Raw genomic sequence first — 21,236 nt, forward strand, 5'->3', positions numbered from 1 at the left:
ATCTCTAGGGTTTACAGAGAATGGTCCAAAAAAGATAAAATATGCAGTGAGCGGCAGTTCTGTAGGCACAAATGCCTTATTGATGACAGAGGTCAGAAGAGAATGGCCAAACTTGTTTGAGCTGATAGAAAGGCAACAGTAACTCAAATAAGCACTTGTTACAACAGAGGTCTGCAAACCTTATCAAACCTTGAGGCAGATGGGCAACAGCAGCAGAAGACCACAGCGGGTGCCACTTCTGTCAGCTAAGAACAGGAAACTGAGGCTAAAACTCACACAGGCTCACCAAAATTAGAATTAGAAGATTGGAAAAACGATGCCTGGTCTGATGCGTCTCAATTTCTGATTTCGATTTTTTTACTTTTTTAAATGCCTAATTTTGTGTAATTTATGAGCCGTTTTCTTCATGGGAACCACAAAAATGTCCCAACAAGGTCACAATTTACAGAAGTTGCTATGCCCACAATGTAAGGAATACAAGTTACACACACACACTCTTTTTTTCTTTTCTTTTAGAGCTGCACAAAATATCGTTTGAGCATCAATATTGCACTGTGTGTATCTACATAGTCACATTGCAGGATTAGATTATTTTTTCAATATTGATATTTTTTAATTATTTATACAACAATAACCATGTTAATTTCTGTACCAAGTTAAATTTTTGCTGTACCTGTATAATGTTACACTAAAAACCATGATGCGCTGTTTATTTAACTTTAATCTCTGCTCTGTTGTTTTTTTATTTATGATTGTAATTTATTATAATTTATGCAAATGCACTGTTTAGAAAAATACTTGATTGTTCCAATCTATCGAAATCAGTTAGGGTTAGGGTTAGGGTTATCACCATGGATTGGTCAATTCTTGAAAATATTACCAAGGACTAGGGTGGTTGTTGGTTCGTAGGTTGCTAGGTGACCATCAACCTTTTACTCAGAGGATGACAAGCTGACAAAACATTGCTGTCACTCTGATACAAGTTTTATTTATGGAGAATATTTAAAATCACTGCAGTTTTTAGGTGTTTTGAGATAATTAGTCTAAAAAAATGTGCATATTACATACAAGCTAAAGCTGATCAGTCAGTTCATGTCACATGACTTGTGGTGCTCTCGCGGCATTCATTCAACAGGGTGCATCTGGAAGGCCGAGCATGTCACGCCATGTCAAGCTGCACACCTTCTTTGGAAATAACGAACTTGTAAGAACTCTAGAAAAGATGCAATATTCAAACAGTCTTATTTGCAATCTCCAGCAATTGATCTTGCACAGATATATTAGATTCACCTGAATTGTTGACAAATGTGTTGCAGATCTATTCATTGGCAGTTTTTGTGTCCATCACTGGGCGTTTCCCCTTAGCAAAGAAACTTTCCAAAGATGTCTGTTTCTTACTCATTTTGCTGCTTGTGGGTTAATTTGGGTGCTCAATTGAGATATAAGTGAGAAAATACAGTCATTATTTAAAACAAAAGATAGTTCAGACTTATTATTCAGATAATAAACAAAATGTAAATAATTACCGATTTCTTGTGCGGCCAGTACAAATTGATCCAGTACCGCTCTGCGACCCGGTGGTTGAGAACCACTAATCTAAATATATGAAATCTTTCCAAATAAACCTAATAAATTAATATGAAGAAATATACATATTGGAATATACATCGCTATCAAAATAAAATCTATGTCAGATTTTTACCATATTGTGCAGCCCTAACTCACATGTTACTTTCATATAGCGTATAGTCATACAGTAAAGACTCTTCCCCCAACCCTACCTCTAATCCCAGCCTTTACAGAAAAAAAGACATTCTGCAGTTGTAAATTTTCAGAATACTTAATTCTGTATGATTTATGAACTGTTTTTCTCATTTTTTTTTATAAATACAAGTGGGGACCTGAATCTCTATGTGACGTCTACCCACACTACAGGGGACCTTCATAGACTGCAGTGACACTGAGTGTGAAGCAGAGTGAAACACAGTACACCAGAGGCCTTTTCATTTGATTTGAGCATGAATTAAGGCATGTTTAACCCTTAAAGACCTAGAGGTATTTTGTGGGCACCTAATGGGCCTATATTATTATTATTTTTTTAAAGCAGTTTTATTTTTATTTTAGCAGTCAGACTCAAGTGTCATATATTATTTTAAACAGGAGAACCTGAAGTTTCAATCTGTATCATTTAAAGGTCCAGTCTAAAACTTTTTTTGGTCCAAAAACATATGAACAGACAGAAAATATTCCAGAATTTTCCAGAAACGATTTTTAAAAAAAGTGGCATTTTCTAGTTATTACAAACAAAACCTTATGAAGTTTGTTTTTCTTTCTTTAGAAATACATGTTATGATGTTTTATACTTACAAAATAAATTTTGTCTACATCCACCATTACCTGAGCAAGTTATAGCAATTTATTTCAATGTTATTCCAAGGCGTTTTTAAATGGGGGGGGGGAAATGCATTTATTTACTGACAATGTATTTGCCCAAAAGTTCTGGGAATGAACTAAACAGAAAAAAAATGTTACAAAATAACAGAACACTGAAGCAAATTTGACTTTTTTCAAATAATATATTTTTAGTTACCATAAACAACACCACTTATAATGAACAAATATAAAATAAGAAAATAAGAAAATAATAAATAATGCGTCAAAGTCCAAATAAACATGGTGCAAATCCTCAGTAAATAAAATAGATATAAATATTTACTATACTATAAATAGTTACATAACTAAACTAGATTCAATATGGACCATCCTTAGGTTTTATGTGCCAGCGTGGATATGGTTGTCTGTGGATACGGATATGGTTCGCGTGCAATGCAGACAACAGCCCAACCTTCATTTGCGTCCTTTGAAAACAGCAAGAGCAGCACTTCGTCTTTGCTGTGTCACTGTTTTGTCATGTTTTTGTGCTGTTGTGCATGCAAAAGTACTTAGTATGAGAATTATTTCATGCAAAACTTTTTTTTTTTTGCGTTTATTTAGCCGCGCGTAAATGTGCAGCCTATCTCTCATTCAGTGTTGTTCAAATAGCTGATTGTTGGTTCACAAAGCGAAACCTATGCTTATTGGTTGAGATAGAGCGAGTTTGAACCAATCTGGGCATGGAGGAGGGACAATGCATCCATGTATCATGTCTGATTTGTCCGGAGAGACAAGTGACGAGCGTCCCTTTGTCAAATCAGCGTTGTCAAAATTTGATGACGTAACCACACTGATTCCGGAGCCTCTGAAAGTCCGTGAATGTAATGTGATAAAGCGCTGGAAAGCTGAGATTCTCTTCTTTATGCCAATCTTTGAATTGTATGGATCGGATCAGCGGATCAAAAGTTATTAAACATTTAAGAGCAATACTTATTTTTAGCCGCGGGCGGCTGTCTCGGTCTTTAAGGGTTAACAGGCGACCTAAAAAATGTCCCCTCTTGGCTCCAGATCCCCTGTTAGTGGGTGTGTAATGACACCAAAGTCCCCTCTTTTTTTTTTTAAATATTTGTGGGGGTTTTCACCTTTATTGGGATAGGACAGTGGAGACTTTACAGACAGGAAAGTGTGGGGAGCAGAGATAGGGGAAGGATCGGCAAAGGACCTTGAGCTGGGAATCAAACCAGGGTCGCCATGAGCACCTTGGTGCTATGTGTCGACGCACTAACCACTAGGCTATTGGCGCCGACACCAAAGTCCCCTCTTAGATACAATAGGTAGGCAAGTGCACACACACACACACACACACTTACTGTTCTCAGAGAACTCAATGATGTAATGCAGGAGAGGGCTGTTCCCATCAAATGGTCGAACCCACGACAGAAGAACCGTCCTGCTGTCAGTCTCATTTAAAGCCACCTGAAGGTTGCGTGGAGAATGTGGAAGTTCTCTGAAAATATGGAGACCGAATCAAGAATTACAATAAGTGGATACACAGTTAACATACAGTTAAAACAAAAGTCTAATTCAATTATCCAAAAATTAAAGAAAGTAATTACTAAACATTCTACTTCAACTTTGTTCTAAAAAAATGGACTTCAGAAACAGATGTTTTTTTGTTTTTTTTTCAATTTGGTAAGTCAGGTTTAGAAAAGTGTAGGACGAGTTATGTTTATTGGGCTTATGAGTTCAAATCCCTCACCTTAACAATGTTCAATACTGATAAAGATGCTTGACTCAGAGAGCATAAATAGCCTTTAGGCTTGTATGTTCAAATACATGCAAGTCACTTTGTAGATTTGTGTCTTTGATGCAGTGTGTTCTTTCAAATCGAAGCTTCTACAGTTCAGTGGAGGACAAATGGTGGGTAGATAGAAGCATCATTACTCAATAAATAAATAAATAAAATAAAATAAATATCTACCACAAGAAAAATACATTCTTTATGACTGCAAGGTGTTTGTGGCATCTCAAAAAGATCCTATACAGAACGATTCTTTGACAAAAGCTACATTAAAATGATTGAGATGCATGTAGATTTTTTCTTTTGTGCTCGAGTAAATGTGTCAACAAAAACCCCTCAATTCCTGAGAAAATATAACATCCATTAATTAATTAATTAATTAATTAATTAATTCATTCATTCATTCATTCATTCATTCATTTTCTTTTCGGCTTAGTCCCTATATTAATCAAGGGTCGCCACAGCGGAATGAACCGCCAACTTATCCAGCATATGTTTTACACAGCGGATGCCCTTCCAGCTGGAACCCATCACTGGGAAACACCCATACACTCTTGTTCACACACAAACACTATGGACAATTCTTAGCTTACTCAATTCACCTGTACCACATGTCCACATGAACGCGGGGAGAACATGCAAACTCCACACACAAATGGAAACTGACCCAGCAGAGGCTCGAACCAGCTACTTCCTGCTGTGAGGCAACAGCACTACCCACTGCGCCACCCAACATCCATTTAATAAAACTATAATATTGGTAACATTTTTCAGTAGGGTTCAGTTTTAGAGCTTTGTGAATTACCAAGAAGGCTTTAGCTAAACCTTTATTTAATGTTGTATTCAATTAAAAAAAGCATTTTACATCATTGATGGCCAATCCTTTATAACTGAACACTTGAATAAAACACAAAAGAGGATATTCTGAATAATATCAGATCCGCAAGTGGAAATTATGGCAAAAAAAAAAATAATAATAATTATTGTGCATTTGTGACCCTGGACCACTAAACATTTTATGTTGCATGGGTATATTTTATGACAATAGCTAAAAAAATTATAATAAAAATATAAAATATATATATAATTATTTTAGTTAACTTTTTTTCGTTAAATAGTACTACACTAAATCAAATGCATGTCAGAGATCATACATGTAAATACACTCACAAAAAATAAGCAAAAATTATGTACAGTTACTTTCTCTTTCAGCATAATATGCTTTCCTTTTTGTGCGGATGTAAACTATGTCCATCATGATCCATTATATTTTAAACCAAGTATTCTCAAACCTTTTTCGTATGAGGAGCCAAAAACAAAATATCATTGAGATGCAATGCAGTGTAACTTTTTAAATGAGAACTTACAGCAATAAAAACAAACAATCACATTTATAACACAGTGAAGTTTAACGCTAAATACTCTAGTCAAGCAGAATCTGCCATTGACTTGATTTGCTCACCAAAGGCTCTGCATTGTCGGGTGACATTTAAACAAAATCTGATTAATTTATGCAATTAATTGAAACATTTAAGTTTTTTTTTTAGCTTTTTAGATTACCATGGGGCAAACTTTGTTTTGGGCATCTCTGTTTTAAACTAACAAAGAAAATCATGTCTATGTGATGTATAATTGGTCTATTTTCCCAGAATTATATAAATTGCTCCATTTTCTGATTTAGAAATGTTGTAATTTGCTCCATTTTTATACATTTTTATTGTAATTTACAACCGTGCATTTACAGTTGGTATTTCTTTTGACAAGTTTTGTTAACTTTAAAGGCATTATATATATATATATATATATATATATATATATATATATATATATATATATATATATATATATATATATATATAACCCTAACCCTAACCCTATATATTTAGATTTGTTTTAACCTCAGATTCCAGATATACAATTAGTTTTATCTCTAATCCTTACAAACAATACATTAATGAAAGCTTACTCATTTAGATTTCAGATTTCAGTTATCAATTAAAACAAAAACAACAACAACAACAAAGAAACTCTGCAAAGGGTTTTGTGGTACAACGTCCCATTATTCGACTTGAATGAGTAGCATGTATTGTTAAAGAGCAGCATTAACATTCAGCTATTTTGATTCCAGTAGTATTTGAACAACAAAAGTCTGAACAACTTGTCTGAAGGCTTATTTTTAAACTATCACTTTCCGCTGTTGCCAAATCAAAAGTTCCACAGCTTCTTCAACAATGTTACATTTACAAAAACTACATTACAATATCACATAACACAATTATGTCCTTTGGAGATGCTTGTAATATATGCGAGAGAGTTTTTGCCATCTGTCACAACAGCCTAAATATGCAATAACATCTAACATTGTTTAAAGCGAAGAACTGCTTCTCTATCCTCTAACATGTGGTAATGAGAGGACCTGTCCACTGCATGAGATTAACTTGAAAGTCTGTGAAATCACATTAGCATGTGAAGCATTGCCTCCCCTTCAACCTTCTGATGAGTTTTTTTTTCTCCAACAGAGTTTGCAGGCTGTAATATTAAAGGTAGGAGTATATTGTGGTGCTCTGTTATCTTAATGCGACTGTCAAAGGTATTATTGTTATTATTCAAATCGCATGTGTTTTCAATTTGTATCCCATAATTTAAATGTCAGCTTCTACAGTAGTAGTCTTTTTCTACAGTCAGCCCAAACCCAGTATTTTTTCCCTCACAGAATAACGTGTCTTAAATTAAATATTGCTTTATTATGCGTTCCGCTAAGTAGTGCTAAAAGAATTGTGCTACAATGCAGGCTGGTAAGCACATTTGCAAATCACACAGTTTATTACGGTTATGCCTAGTGTGATTTATGATTTGTAATATTTCTCAGCTTTTCTCACAGTTGAGCACTAGGAATTGGATTTCACGAGCTACTGTACGCTTGTTTTTGCAAGCAAATGATTTGTGTTATAAGAACAACATTTAAGCTTCGACTGGTTTATTTCTAAAAGAATAGTAACAAAGCAAGACTGCTTTATATGATGCGATTATTTGTTTTCCTGACCAATGGCAGACGGGATCTTTCCAAAAATATTCTAATTTGCTGACTTACACCGTGCCCTAAAACCAAAGGTATCTTTTCCATTTTAAAAAGAGTTTTTGTCCAGACCATCTTCACCGGCGATGTGCAAAATTTATATTTTAGAAACAGTTTCGATTTCTATGTTGTTGCACCAGAACAACAGCATATACTATATGATAATAGCCCCTTTCACACAGTGATATCAGTAAATATATGAAAAATTTCCAGAACGATTTTACTGGTAACATTAAATTCAAAAAAGAGCTGTTCACACAGGCGGGGATGTTACAGAATTTTTCCGGAAAAGATCATTCACACATCCATTCCAAAATACCGCTGATTCTGACATCGTTAACCAGAAATGACCTCTAAACGGCTGCGGTTGTATTTGTAAACATTTGACTATATCACCAACTCTGTGGATGGATCAGTATTGTGAACAACTTCTATGATAACATATAGAGAAACACTTTCGCATGTCGAGATGTACATGATATGTGTGTGTGCTGACGCTCACAGGATGTTTCACAGGCACACGTAAAGCTTGAAGGTAAACAAACAACGGCTTATAAGCATCTGATCGATAATTAATTATGCGGTTGGCATTAAGATGAACATATAAACGTTATCTGCCTAATTTCTAGCAGCTAAATGTGTCTGGAAAAATATTCAAAGGCTTTTATTCCCATAAACCGCGTGGACATGTATGCGTCTGATTGGCTACAGCAGACGTCTCACGTCAGCACGTTCTAGACATGCAAGCGCTCTTTCCGACAATCTTCCTTCTGCATTTACACAGCGCAGCATTCCAGCAAATTACCGGTAATGTTACAACTTCTCTTTCTGGAAAATAGCCAGAACGAATTTACCGGTATTTTTAAAAAGGCCCTGTTCACACATACACACCTTTCCGGAAAATTGACGGTAATTTTTCCGGAAAGGTCTGTATGTGTGAAAGGGGCCAATGATTACCTCAGGTACAGGTTATGCGCTTTATTAAATGTTAAATGCTACAAATGTTAGTTTAAATGACATTTTACCTCACATTTATTGTCATGCTACTGAAAGTAGAAGCAGATAGTTTACCTAAGATCTTGAAAAAAAACTGTCAAACAATTGAAATATGAAAGTCAGAACTGTGCACACCAACAACCTCAGTCACTCAATAGCCTATTAGTAATGTTAAAGAAGTTTAATGTATATTAAGTATAGTAAAAGCCTTTACCATTATGCCGGGAGTGCAGTGGCTGGTATTTAATTGTTTCTGCCATGTCGCGTTGCTTTGGTTTAGACAGTGGTGTTAGTGTCCTAAAACATTTCTTTTTATTATCAATGTTTAAAATAGTTACTCTGCTTAACATTTCTGTGGAATTCGGGATCCATTTTTTTTTCAGGTGTCCTTGATTAACAGAAAGCTTTATTTGTTTATTTGATGAATAGGTATCATTTAGTTTAAGTACCAATTCCCACTAACTACTGGCATATCATCTGATTATTATTAATAATCATTCTTTTATTTATTCATATTCCTTCGGCTTAGTCCCTTATTTATCAGGGGTTGCCACAGAGGAATGAATCACCAACCATTCCGGAATATATGTTTTTACGCAGCAGAAGCCCTTCCAGCCGCAACTTTGCACTGGGAAACACCCATACACTCTCTCATTCTCTCTCTCTCTCACACACACACACACACACACACACACACACACACACACACACATTGATACACTATATGGCCAATTTTGTTTACCCAGTTCACATGTCTTTGGACTGTGGGGGAAACCAGAGCACCCAGAAAAAACCCACGCAAACACAGGGAGAATATGCAAACTCCACGCAGAACTGCCTACTGGCCCAGCCAGGACTCAAACCAGCGACCTTCTTGCTGTGAGGCGACAGTGCTAACCACTGAGCCACCGTACCACCTCTTATTAACATATAGGCTGTTTATTAGTTGTTATAAAGTACATGACCTTTTTTTTTACATCGTATCGCTTTCTCACTGCACTTGATCCGCTCCAGAGTTTGTTTCAATCGAGCTGAGACCACCTCATTCAAGCGATCTCGGAGCGATTGATTTTGCGCGGATCCTAGCGTGATTGCTAGTTTCACATATGCCAAATGAACCGCTCTAACTGGGCAAACGAGACAGGTTCCGAAACAAAAGTGAAGGTGTGAAATCACCCTGAGTTAGTATCCACAGCACAAATATAACAATATCTTTTAAAATTAGGCTTTTATTAAATTTTTTTACTTTCATCCCCGCTCACCCCTACTTATAAAGAAACCTCTTCCATCGCTAAATTCACCCAATTCTTGAAACCAAATACTACCCTAAAAACTATAAGTAATGAATACGTTTTTGAGGTAAACGTCTTAGCTAATGGCTTGTTAATAATAAGCATGAACTGTACCTTAAAATTAAGTTTGAGAAAAACATAAAACAAAAGTCTGATCAACTCACTACATTCCTGCTGAAAAAAAGGTATTGCTTCCTTAAGAAATGAAATAAACAATCGTACTGATCCCAAAACTTTTGAATGCTACTATACTGTATATGCATTAACCTAACCTACTTAAGTAAGACTTATAAAATCTTACAAAAGACAAGTTTTTAGGCATTTTTAGATCAATTTGACGCTTGTGTCTTTCTGATTGAGAACAATATTTTCAAAAGCAGCCAATTAAACGCACGGCTGTCATCCATGCATTTCATCTACTTCAAAGATCGATGAGATTTTTCTCTGCATCCATCCATACGACAATCTGTGGAAGAACAACATTCAGCCATCTAGAAGCAGTAATTAATATCTAAGTGCGTGTGTGTGTGTGTGTGTGTGTGTGTGTTTAATTAGATCCTGATGCCGCAGAAGTGTAGCAACATTGGCTAGTCGTCAAAGGAGATGATCTTGGCCTTGGGCATCAGGCCTATCTTATTCCACTCTCGCTTTATCTTCCTGCTGCCACACACACACACACGCACATACACAGCTGCTCCATCCTCTGTCCTATCATTACAGCCCATTTTTGGATGGTTTTTTTGGCTTCAGAACTACATCTGGGATCCAAGCATCTTTCTCCTACAATAGCACTCCGAGCTTATATGTAGTGAGTTTTGTGCGCTGTACTGTACTATGAGAGCGAGCGTTTGCTATTGAGCGTGCATGTTGACTCTGTGTGTCTATTTCTGCTTACATGACTTCCAGTCGGGCACTTTTGGAGTCATTCCCAGCTGGTGAGATGACCCTGCAGGTGTAGTCTCCGATGTCTCCGGACCACGTCTGGCTGATTTGGAGTGAACCCTCCTTCATTGACACTCGCCCACCAGTCGACACGCTCAGCGGCTTGGTTCCTTTCTTCCATGAATATCTGAGGAGAACGAGAGTCTTTGTGATGACTCATGATCCACCAAAAATATCACACTCCTGTAAGACCTGCAGAAAACACTCTGAGCCTCGTGAGACGGTGCAACATCACATGCTGTATGAAGGTGTCTCTTCTTTATGCACTTGATAATGACCTGAACATGACGGGTAAACTGGGTATACTATTTTTATCCCTTATGAAAAAATAAACATTTCATTTCATAATGGTCAGTTTTCATCTACATGGGTGCTAAAGTGGATAAACGGTTCACCTAGCATAGCTGGTTACCAGAAAACATTGTTTTGGACAACGGTTAAAGAGATAGTTCACACAAAAATTTTAATTCTGTCATTATTTACTTACCCTTCACTGCAAAAAATGATTTTCTTACTTAGATTTTTTGTCTTGTTTCTAGTCCAAATATCTAAAAGTTCTTAAATCAAGAAGCATTTTCTAGACAAGCAAAATATATTGTCTTGTTTTAAGAAATAATATGCCAAAATGAAGCATATTATTTCTTAAAACAAAACAATATGTTTTGCTTGTCTAGAAAAATGCTTCTTAATTTAAGAATTTGTAGATATTTGGACTAGAAACAAGACAAAAAATCTAAGTAAGAAAAGCATTTTTTTGCAGTGTTGACTTGCTTCAAGCTGCTTTGAATCTTTTTGTTCAGAAGATATTTTGAAGAATGTTGGAAACCTAGAACTAGGCCCACATGAAATGGGTGCATGCAGAAATCCACAGATTTCCACCAATTTTTAACCCATCACTATTTATTCACTTGTGTAAATGTGTGTGAAATATATATATATATATATATATATATATATATATATATATATATATATATATATATATATATATATACATATATATATTTATATTTATATTCAGTTTTTAATTTAATTTAAGTAATATTATTGACAAATACAAAAATGTCCATATGATTTATTTTCAATACAGTTTGTATTGTAATATTTTATGTCTTTTAGTAGTTATACAGTGCATCTGGAAAGTATTTATAGCACTTCACTTTTTCCACATTTTTTTAATGTTACAGCCAAAATGGATTCAATTCATTTATTTCCTCAAAATTCTACACACAATATCCCATAATGACAATGTGAAAAAAACAGTTTTGAAATTGTTGCAAATTTATTAAAAATAAAAAATCTAAAACATCAGATGTACAGAAGTATTCACAGCCTTTCCTCAATACTTTGTTGATGCACCTTCGGAAGCAATTACAGCCTTAAGTATTTTTGAATAAGATGCCACAAGCTTGGCACACATGACTTTGGGATGTTTTACCCATTCCTCATTGCAGTACCTCTCAATCTCTATCAGGTTGGTGGGGAAGTGACGGTGTACAGCCATTTTTAAATCTCTCCAGAGATGTTCAATATGTGAAATACCCTTTAACCATTATCCAAAACAATGTTTTCTGGCAACCAATAAGCTTGCTGAACTGTGTTCCCAGGTATAGTAAAGCAGTGCTAACTTAATTTTTTTTTCAGAATTTAATATTCAAAGAATTTGATTTAACAGCTGCAACAATAGTAAATAAATCAGTATACAGCAAAAAAAAAAATCTATAAAATAAAATTTAAATCCATATAATTATGAACTTACACAAACTCAACAACTTTATGGTTGGTAATATTGGTTTCTGATTAAATCTTTTGTGATCATTAAGACTGCAAACTGAATGAAATACAGTAAACATAGTATACAGAGTACATATTACAAACGATTTCTAATTAAAACAATGTCAAATGTGATGTAATGAAATTTAATCTGTGATAATATCTGAATTTTCAGCCTCATTGCTCCAGTTTTCAGTAACATATGATCCTTCAGAAATCCACCAAATATGCTGAAGTGGTGATCATAAAATAGTTTTTCTATTTCTGAATATTTTTGTGACTTGTGGTGGAAATTAAATGAGCTTTTGGTCAAGGTTTCTTGATGAATTAATAGTTCAAAAGAACAGCATGTTTTGATACTAAAATTATTTATAACATGGTTAAAGTCTTTAATGACATTTTTACAAACAATTTAAATTGCATTATCCTTGTTGCATAAAAGTATTAATTTCCTATTAATCCCAAAACTGCTGAACGGTATTGAATACAGTACTTAAAGCAAGGTCAGGTACTTTGTTTTCCATCCAATGCGCTCAAAGAAACAAAATCATTATTTCCAAGGTAACTGCATGCATGGCACACAATGGAGGTACAAAAGATCCAATCATCTGAGCAAATATTTCAGAATTGACTCTGGGTAAAGTCGCATTACATAGATTTGATGTGCATCTACCACAAAAATGTATGCAGCATTCGCAAAATAGTTGATTCACCTTAAGTGCCTCTTCAATTAGTTTGGAAAAGTACTTCAGTTGGTTGCTTATTAGTAACAGTAAAGCTTGAGTTAGCATCGTTAATTATATTCCAATGCAAACCTCACTAAGAATGCAGTTTCATTTAGTTACTAGGGTATTCATGACCATGATTAGAACTGCAGTGTTTGGTTGATGGTCAAGAAAGAAGCATAATATTCATTCTATTTCAGAGGTCGCCACCGAGAAATGAACCACCTATGCAGTAGGTGAACCAGTGACCTTCTTGCTATGAGACGACAGTGCTAACCATGCCATCCAGAAGCATAATAATATTAAGTAATTAATATCAAGTATTAAACTCAACAAAACATAAATCTTAAATTGGTTCAGAATAAGTCAAGGGTAAGTAAAGGATGACAGAATTTTCATTTTTGGTTGAACTAACCACTTTAACCACTATCCAAAACAATGTTTTCTGGCAACCAACTATGCTAGCTGAACTGTGTTGCCAGATATAGCGCCACTGAGCCACCATGCCGTCCAGAAGCACAATCACATCAACTAATTAATATCCAGTTATAAACCTTGTTTATTTACCGAAAAATTCCAATAGATAAAACAGCTTATTAAACGACATGCAATTACTTTTCACAATCTGTAGAATTTGTACAGGTTTCCCATTTTAATGTGTCAAGAGTGTTTTATTAAGCAATTGATTTTAACTTTACCTGTAAAGTGGATTTGTTGTACGTGATAGCATTAAAGTATCTTAATCCCACAGAACGTAACTGACTGTTAAAGTTAATTTTGCATCTTAAAGCTCTGTATCTCTTGCACTGCATCAAGCCATCTACATTTTAGCTTTAACCATTCAAAGTTACATAATGTGTGCCGGACTCAAGTAAAACGACATAACTAATCCTTCACAAATAAATCTCATTCATTTATTTATTTTCTTGTCAGCTAAGTCCCTTTATTAATCTGGGGTCGCCACAGCGGAATGAACCGCCAACTTATCCAGCAAGTTTTTTACGCAGCGGATGCCCTTCCAGCCGCAACCCATCTCTGGGAAACATACACACACATTCACACACACACTCATATACTACTGACAATTTAGCCTACCCAATTCACATGTACCACATGTCTTTGGACTGTGGGAGAAACCAGAGCACCCGGAGGAGACCCACGCTAAGGCAGGGAGAACATGCAAACTACACACAGAAACACCAACAGAGCCGAGGTTCGAACCAGCGACCTTCTTTCTGTGAGGCAACAGCACTACCTACTGCGCCACTGCCTCGCCCGATAAAAATAAATAAATCTCAATGAGAAATTTTCTGTTGTCAGATCTCTGATATATTCTTTAATGAATTACAGTTGTACAAAAACTGTCACTGGGGAGAACCAAATAGCTAATAGGTGCAAATTAGATCACTGTAAAAAAAAATACTGATTCATAAGTCATGACAACATGTGTTTTTACAGTATTTTACCTTATTTTAATAAATTAATAAGGTTCAATTACATTTTTTAAAGTTGCACAAATTTGATGATGTCTTAAGTCATTTTAGTCTACACTACCTGACAAAAGTCAACATCAACAGCCTCAAGAGAGGTCTCAAGAAATTTGTGCTGCCCATTACATTACAAACTACAGGCGAGGGCAAAGGAGGATAGCGCTTCTTCTCATTTAGCCTCTACATCAAAGTTCCTGAAAGCAAAGAAGATAAAGGTGCTCCAGGATTGGTCATCCCAGTCACCAGGTTTGAACATTATTGAGCATGTCTCAGGTAAGATGAAGGAGGGGGTATTAAAGATGAATCCAAAGAATCTTGATGAACTCTGGGAGTCCTGCAAGAATGCTAGCCATTCCAGTTGACTTTATTAATATAATGCAGTTTCAAGATGATGGGAGCAATAACAATACCAATTCTTTTTCCACTGCACCATGACTTTATATACTACACTGTACATTATTTCTGTTAAGTGACAAGATTTTTCTAAGTAAAATCAGACTTTACTGTCCTAATTAAATAATTAAAAATCAAGGCATGGTCATATTTTATTTTGGTAAAATAAGTGTAATCTAGAGACCTTTGCCTTTCAATATAAGCCACTTCTGATACCAAATAATCAACTAGAAGTCAAGTTATTATTTGTTGATCCTAAAACTTGGATAGGCGACAAGACTTTTGTCAGGTAGTGTATATAAGTTTAAACAACTTGCAAAATTAATTTGACTCAACGTAAAAAATTGAAGGCAGGAACACATTTTTCATCCCAAAAGGTATATATTAGTCCCTTAAACTTTGAGTAAAAAAGTAAAAAAGTGCAGCATTTGAAAAGATATCTCCCCAGTGGCTGTTTTTTACCTTAAAGTGAAAACCTGTGATTCCCAACATGCATGAGAATTGGAGCTCTGACCTGACAGTGACTCTGGGATCGTGGGTTGCTGCACAGTGCAGTACAGCGGTGGTTCCCTTGATGACACGCTGATCCTCAGGGGGTGTGGAGATGAAAGTTCGACCTGATTAATAACAAATGTAGTTTAGGACAAAACCACAGCTTAATCATTATTCACAGTCCTTTTAACCCTATTTGGTAATTCCCACTGACAGCTTCATTAGGAAAACAGAATGGAATTTACAAAGCATGAACGTTTGAATATTCATGCTGCGTCTCAATGAACATATAGCAGGGCTGTAGCAAATGAACAAATTCTCTCTTTCGCAAAAACAACCCACTGGGTCCAATCGACTTGATTAAAGCTAATGCATGTAATATTTTCAACATTACAATGCTTTCAGCCAGTGTATTATGCAAAGACAATGGGACTGTTTTTTTTTTGTCTAAACAATGGAAAATAGATTGCTACAATTCCGTGTATTCACAAGCTTAAAAGACTTGCTTGGCTTAATATAATGTTAATGAAGTCTATTACAGAAATAAATAGAAAAAAGTAACTTAAACCTCATTTAAAAACATCCATATATTCTGGCCAATGGGGGTCTTCATTAATTTAGGTGCTCAAAGTAACACTCAGTGAGCCACTGCTCCTGATGCTGGTGCTATTGTTACGACAAAACAACTCCGAATACAACATACTGATGCACAATGTGTAGCTTTTGGCTTTCATTTTCAGTTGAAGTCAGCTGAAAAGTTAAAGTTGACTTTTGTTCAGTAAATACAGCAGTCAGCACTAAAGTTTATCAAAACCTTTAATCAGAGTTGTCCTAAAACTATTAAACAACACCCATTCTTGTCTTAGGACAATTTCGATAAACTTTTTTTGATCCACTTCAAACAGCAGTCAACTTGTATTTGTGTATGTGTGTAAGAATATATGTAAAGTACTGTATATCTTTCAGTCCATGTATGGTTTGTTAGGATAGGACTTGTTAGCAATATTCTCTGAATTGATGGAATTGTGAATGCTGAACAGTACAAATAGATTTTAATTCATTGTGCCACAGACGCAAAGGACTTCAGTGGTAATAGTTTCCATTTCCAGCAGGATAAAGATCTGCTAATTGCAGTGAAATCCTATTTGGAGAAAGAAAACAGCTGATGAAACACAAATAGTCATGAAGTGGCCTTCACAGTGTCCAGACCTGAATGTTATAGAGGCACTGTAAGATCACCTGGACACCCTAAACCTTAAGAACTCTGGAAAGTGCTAAAAGAAGCCTGATATTACACAATGGCAGGACATTTAGAACCGTTCAAGCTATGCTTGGTGCCAAGGAAAGCCACATTAAGATGTTGTGTTGTTGATTTTTGTACATATTTCCTATATTTTCTGTTTGTTTTTAATAAAGAGACTGATTGATAAGTATAAGCTGGTAATAGTACTTAGGACTTTTGCAAAGTACTCTAACTGTGTGTAGAGGTATGCTTTGTGTTATCGTGATTTTCATACTGACAATACATTATATTCAGTTATGATATTGTTATACGAGTTCTGTAAGTAATAAAGATTGATTATAAAGCAGCGGGTAATTAACAACCAACCACGGCAATAAGTTGGCAATAAGCTTTCCTCCATTTTGATAAACCACTCTTCTCAGGTGTTGCACAAATGTGATTGGCTAGCATCAGCATATTTGCATAAAGCAATCTGATTGGCTGACACCTGAGTTAGCTTTTGAAAAGTTACAAGTTTTTCATCCTCTGCCATGAGCAATAAACCTAACGCGACTCATTGATCCCACAATTCAATTTAGTAACGTTTGACGTCACTGCATTCAAAGTAAATGACTAATGCTCCATGTAAATAGAGCATTTTGGGGATATTACCGTTTTACTAAACTCATGCCTAAACAATCCAGAGATTGAACAATCCAATTGTCTAGTGTTGTCTTTTTTCATAGTTGTGAACTATACATCAGAAGTATGTGTATTTTAAATGTATTGTTTGCATATAATATGCAGTCATGCCCAAAATCATTCATATCTGTGGCAAAATCTAAATTAAAGTTACTTTTAATTAACAAGCAAGTAGTTTTTTTGACAGGAAATGACTCAGGCTTCTCCCAAAAGATAATAAGATGATGTACAAGAGGCATCATTATGGAAAGGAAAAATATTTCTCAGCTTTTATTTACACTGTTCAAACACTTTTAAGTCAGAGTTTGCCAGGGGTATTACTAATTTCAGGCTTGACAGTATTCTCCAGGTTTAATCAGAGAGACGTCTTGCTTTTCCTTTTTAAGTGCCTGATCCAATAACACCATTATTTAGGCCGGTTGTCAACTATGTTCCTCCACGCAGCGTAAACCAACATCAGCATCATTAAGCATGCAGAGCAAGATAAACTGAGGCCTTGGGATTTCAAGATGACACTTTTCCCTGTGCGAAATTACTGCAAAAGACTTACCATTTCACAAATACCCTGCTCTGCTATGCCTTTACAATCAGGCCAGCTAATGAATGTGGCAATTAAGCCAAACAATGACTGCTGATAAAAGGCATGTTCATAAATTGTCTGCAATCCTGAGTCCTCTGAATTTTAAGTACTCTAAATTTGTTTGTACTTTCAAGTAATTAACGACAACATATTTTTCATAATATTGCACTTTCGTACTTAAAACTGTCAGGGCCACGGTGGCGTTGACCAGTCCCTCAGTGTTCGATGCCAGGCATGTGTAATTCCCTGCGTCGCTTGGCATTATGGGTAGTATCTGTAAGCCTCCGGACTCCAGCAGAGTGAAACGAGGCGTCTGCACCGATCCGCTCGCTAACACTTGAGATCCTGCAACATTTATAGAGTTTAGTCACAAAACTGCACTGATGTTTGACATGTAAGCATGTACAGTTGAAGTCAGAAGTATTAGCCCCCCTGCATATTTTTCCCCTCGATTTCTGTTTAACAGAAAGAAGATTTTTTTTTTTAAAAACATGCCGTTTTAATAACTAATTTCTAATACCTGATTTATTTTATCTTTGTCATGATGACAGTACATAATATTTAACTAGATAAATTTTTAAGATACTACTATTCAGATTAAAGTGATATTTAAAGGCTTAACTAGGTTATTTAGGTTAACGTTAAGGTAGTTAGGCAAGTCATTGTATAACAGTGGTTTGTTCTGTAGACTATAGAAATAAACAGTGCTTAAGTAGACTAATAATATTGACCTTAAAATGGTTTAAAAAAAAATAAAAACTGCTTTTATTTTAGCCAAATAAAACAAATAAGACTTACTCCAGAAGAAAATATATTTTAGGAAATACTGTGAAAAATTCCTTACTCTGTTAAACAACATTTTGAAAAAGATAAATAAATAAAAAATTCACAGGAGGGCTTTAACTCTAAATGACGTGCAAACAAGGGAGAAAGTAATGTTACGAACCTTTCCTCCAGACGATGGCAGGTTTGGGGGCACCGGATGTATCACAGGTGAACACAGCTGATGTACCGTCAGTCACCGTGATGTCAGAAGGGGGCGTGGTAAACAATGGTGACATGCCTAACATCAAAACAAGACATATAATTGAAAAAGAAAAAAAAATTACATAGAAAATACTAAGTGACAGACACTTAAAATAAAACAGTTCAGGTTTAAAATGACAAAAAAACAAACAAAAAAAAAACTGATACAGTATTTCAAGTATTCCATCAATGTGAAAAAATATGCCATTTGATAATGTAAAATGGATCATCATGCTAAAATGTCATACACGTATTATTCAACCATTCAGTATGAAGCTTTTAGCTTGGTACACATTACACCAAACGATTAGCCCCACTTATTTGGATTTACAGCTTTTCTCAGTGGCTTTGGTGCTTTTCTCACAACACTATTTACATTTGCACAACAGTTAATGCATTTCTCAAAACAATTAGTCATTTGTAGCAGTTTCTCGTTCCTTCCAACAAATTGCAAGTGCTTTGTGACATGCATCAATTAAAACTCAATACAGTGAAGAACACAATTGTGTGTGAAGGGAAGTCTTCGGGGGCGAGACGCATCATTTACCTGCAGAAGCGTCATGTGGGCATAGGGTTGGTCATTATACACTGTTTTTTTGAGGAATTTAGGATTTAGAAAAGGAGAAAATGGGGTACAAAACTTGTCGGTTGGTGGAAAACCATTTTGTTTTTTTGACCAGAACAGCCCAGTGTCCCATCATCTTTGGCCTATACTAGATTAAAGCAGTGACTGCTTAGTGATCAGTTAAGAAATGAGTGTGTGCACATTTGAGGAGTGTGTGTGTGTGACATTGTGAGTAAGTTTTGATTGGTTGTGTTTGGAAAAGGAAAGCAAGAAGCTTCTTGTTAGATTTTTGTGTTTTAGATAGAGTTGTGTGTGGTGTTTTGAGAAAAGTCTTTTATACAATTGAAAATTGAGTTCAAGGCTAGAAAATATTTTATGGTTTTGGAGATTTGAGGTGCAGTTTTGCATTTTGAGTGAGATGTTTCAAAAACTGTGTGACAAGAAAAGATTTTATGTGTAAGCAGTTGGAACAAACTGTAAATGGCGAAATAATAACTTTTACTGAAAGAAAGAGTGTCAAAATTTCTACAAAATATATTTCTCAATAGTAAATGTGGTGAAATGTGTTCTTGCTCACAGCAAGAAGTTCGTTGGGTCGAGCCTCAGATGGGTCGGTTGGCGTTTCTGTGTGAAGTTTGCATGTTTTCCCTGCATTTGCGTGGGTTTCCTCCGGGTGCTCCGGTTTCCCCCACAGTCCAAAGACATGCAGTACAGGTAAACTGGGTAGGCTAAATTGTCCGTAGTGTTTCTCAGAGATGGGATGCGGCTGGAAGGGCATCCGCTGCATAAAAAAAAAAATGCTGGATAAAGATGTCGGCGACCCCGGATTAATAAAGGAACTAAGCCGAAAAGAAAATGAATAAATTAATATATAATGTTTTTGATCTGTAATTTCTTTAATTTTACATTTAATTATTTCTAAAGAATTACAGAAATTAATTACAGTTTGAAAAACATTTCAATGTAGAACAGCTATTCAAAATGATTCTTATATTTGACAAATATGTTATTTTTACTCTATATTTAAAACAGCTCTGATCCCTTTTTAGTAGATATTTGGTAAGATATTTTGAAATCTAATCCAATGAAATCCCTACATTTTACAAGAGACTTTAGCCTGAATTAACCACTGCCATAAACTCTTGTAGCATCAATTTATTCACCACTCTTATAGCATCAATTTATTAAGCTATTCACTTGTTAATTAATTACATAAACATGACGAATGTGCCTAACTTTAAAACTCACAAACTTCAATAAAAAATGGTGTGAACTGAAATGAAGCTGGAGAGCAGAAGAGAGATGAGGATGACTAAGCGAGAGAAAGAGAGAGAGAGAGCTGGAGGTGTTGATTAAGTGCTGAGTGTGTGCGCGCGTGTGTATGTGTGTGTTAAAGGTTGATCTCTCAGTAGACACTGATTAATTACACAGATCAATGAGGGGTCTCTGAACTCCCTGATCAATTCACAAGCGAGAAGAGAAGAGAGCGAGATCACTGACTTTTAAAACATCCATGGCTGTATTTATGCACCATCCTTCCATTAGCTTGAAGCAATAGCTCAACCAAAAATGAAAATCCTGCCATCGTTTACTCACCCTCTTGTCTATCCAAACTAATAGCTCATTTCACAAACATAAAAGTAAGATACTTTGTAGAATCAAAGCACAAAAATGAATTTAAAACAGAAACAAAACTAGCATGAATGAGTTTATTAAGTACTGTCTGCTACTATGCTATGCTAAGAAGCTAAACGAGCCATTGGTTTTAACATCCAGGATGTTGCATTA

General features: G+C 35.5%; 1 protein-coding gene across 17 annotated transcripts in view; it reads right to left on the reverse strand.

The window, feature by feature from the left end:
• Positions 1-21,236, reverse strand: part of sdk1b (sidekick cell adhesion molecule 1b) — a 452,496-nt gene that overhangs the window by 127,103 nt on the left and 304,157 nt on the right. For all 17 annotated transcript variants that reach the window (XM_073949377.1, XM_073949383.1, XM_073949375.1 and 14 more), the window contains 5 exons: positions 18,804-18,920; positions 18,035-18,202; positions 15,376-15,478; positions 10,434-10,607; positions 3,744-3,880 (listed from right to left, as the gene is read on the reverse strand). In XM_073949377.1, the coding sequence (XP_073805478.1) occupies positions 3,744-3,880; positions 10,434-10,607; positions 15,376-15,478; positions 18,035-18,202; positions 18,804-18,920 (699 nt within the window). The remainder of the gene's footprint in view (positions 1-3,743; positions 3,881-10,433; positions 10,608-15,375; positions 15,479-18,034; positions 18,203-18,803; positions 18,921-21,236) is intronic.

The sequence above is a fragment of the Danio rerio genome, chromosome 1, assembly GCF_049306965.1.
Source record: "Danio rerio strain Tuebingen ecotype United States chromosome 1, GRCz12tu, whole genome shotgun sequence".
NCBI lineage: Eukaryota > Metazoa > Chordata > Actinopteri > Cypriniformes > Danionidae > Danio > Danio rerio.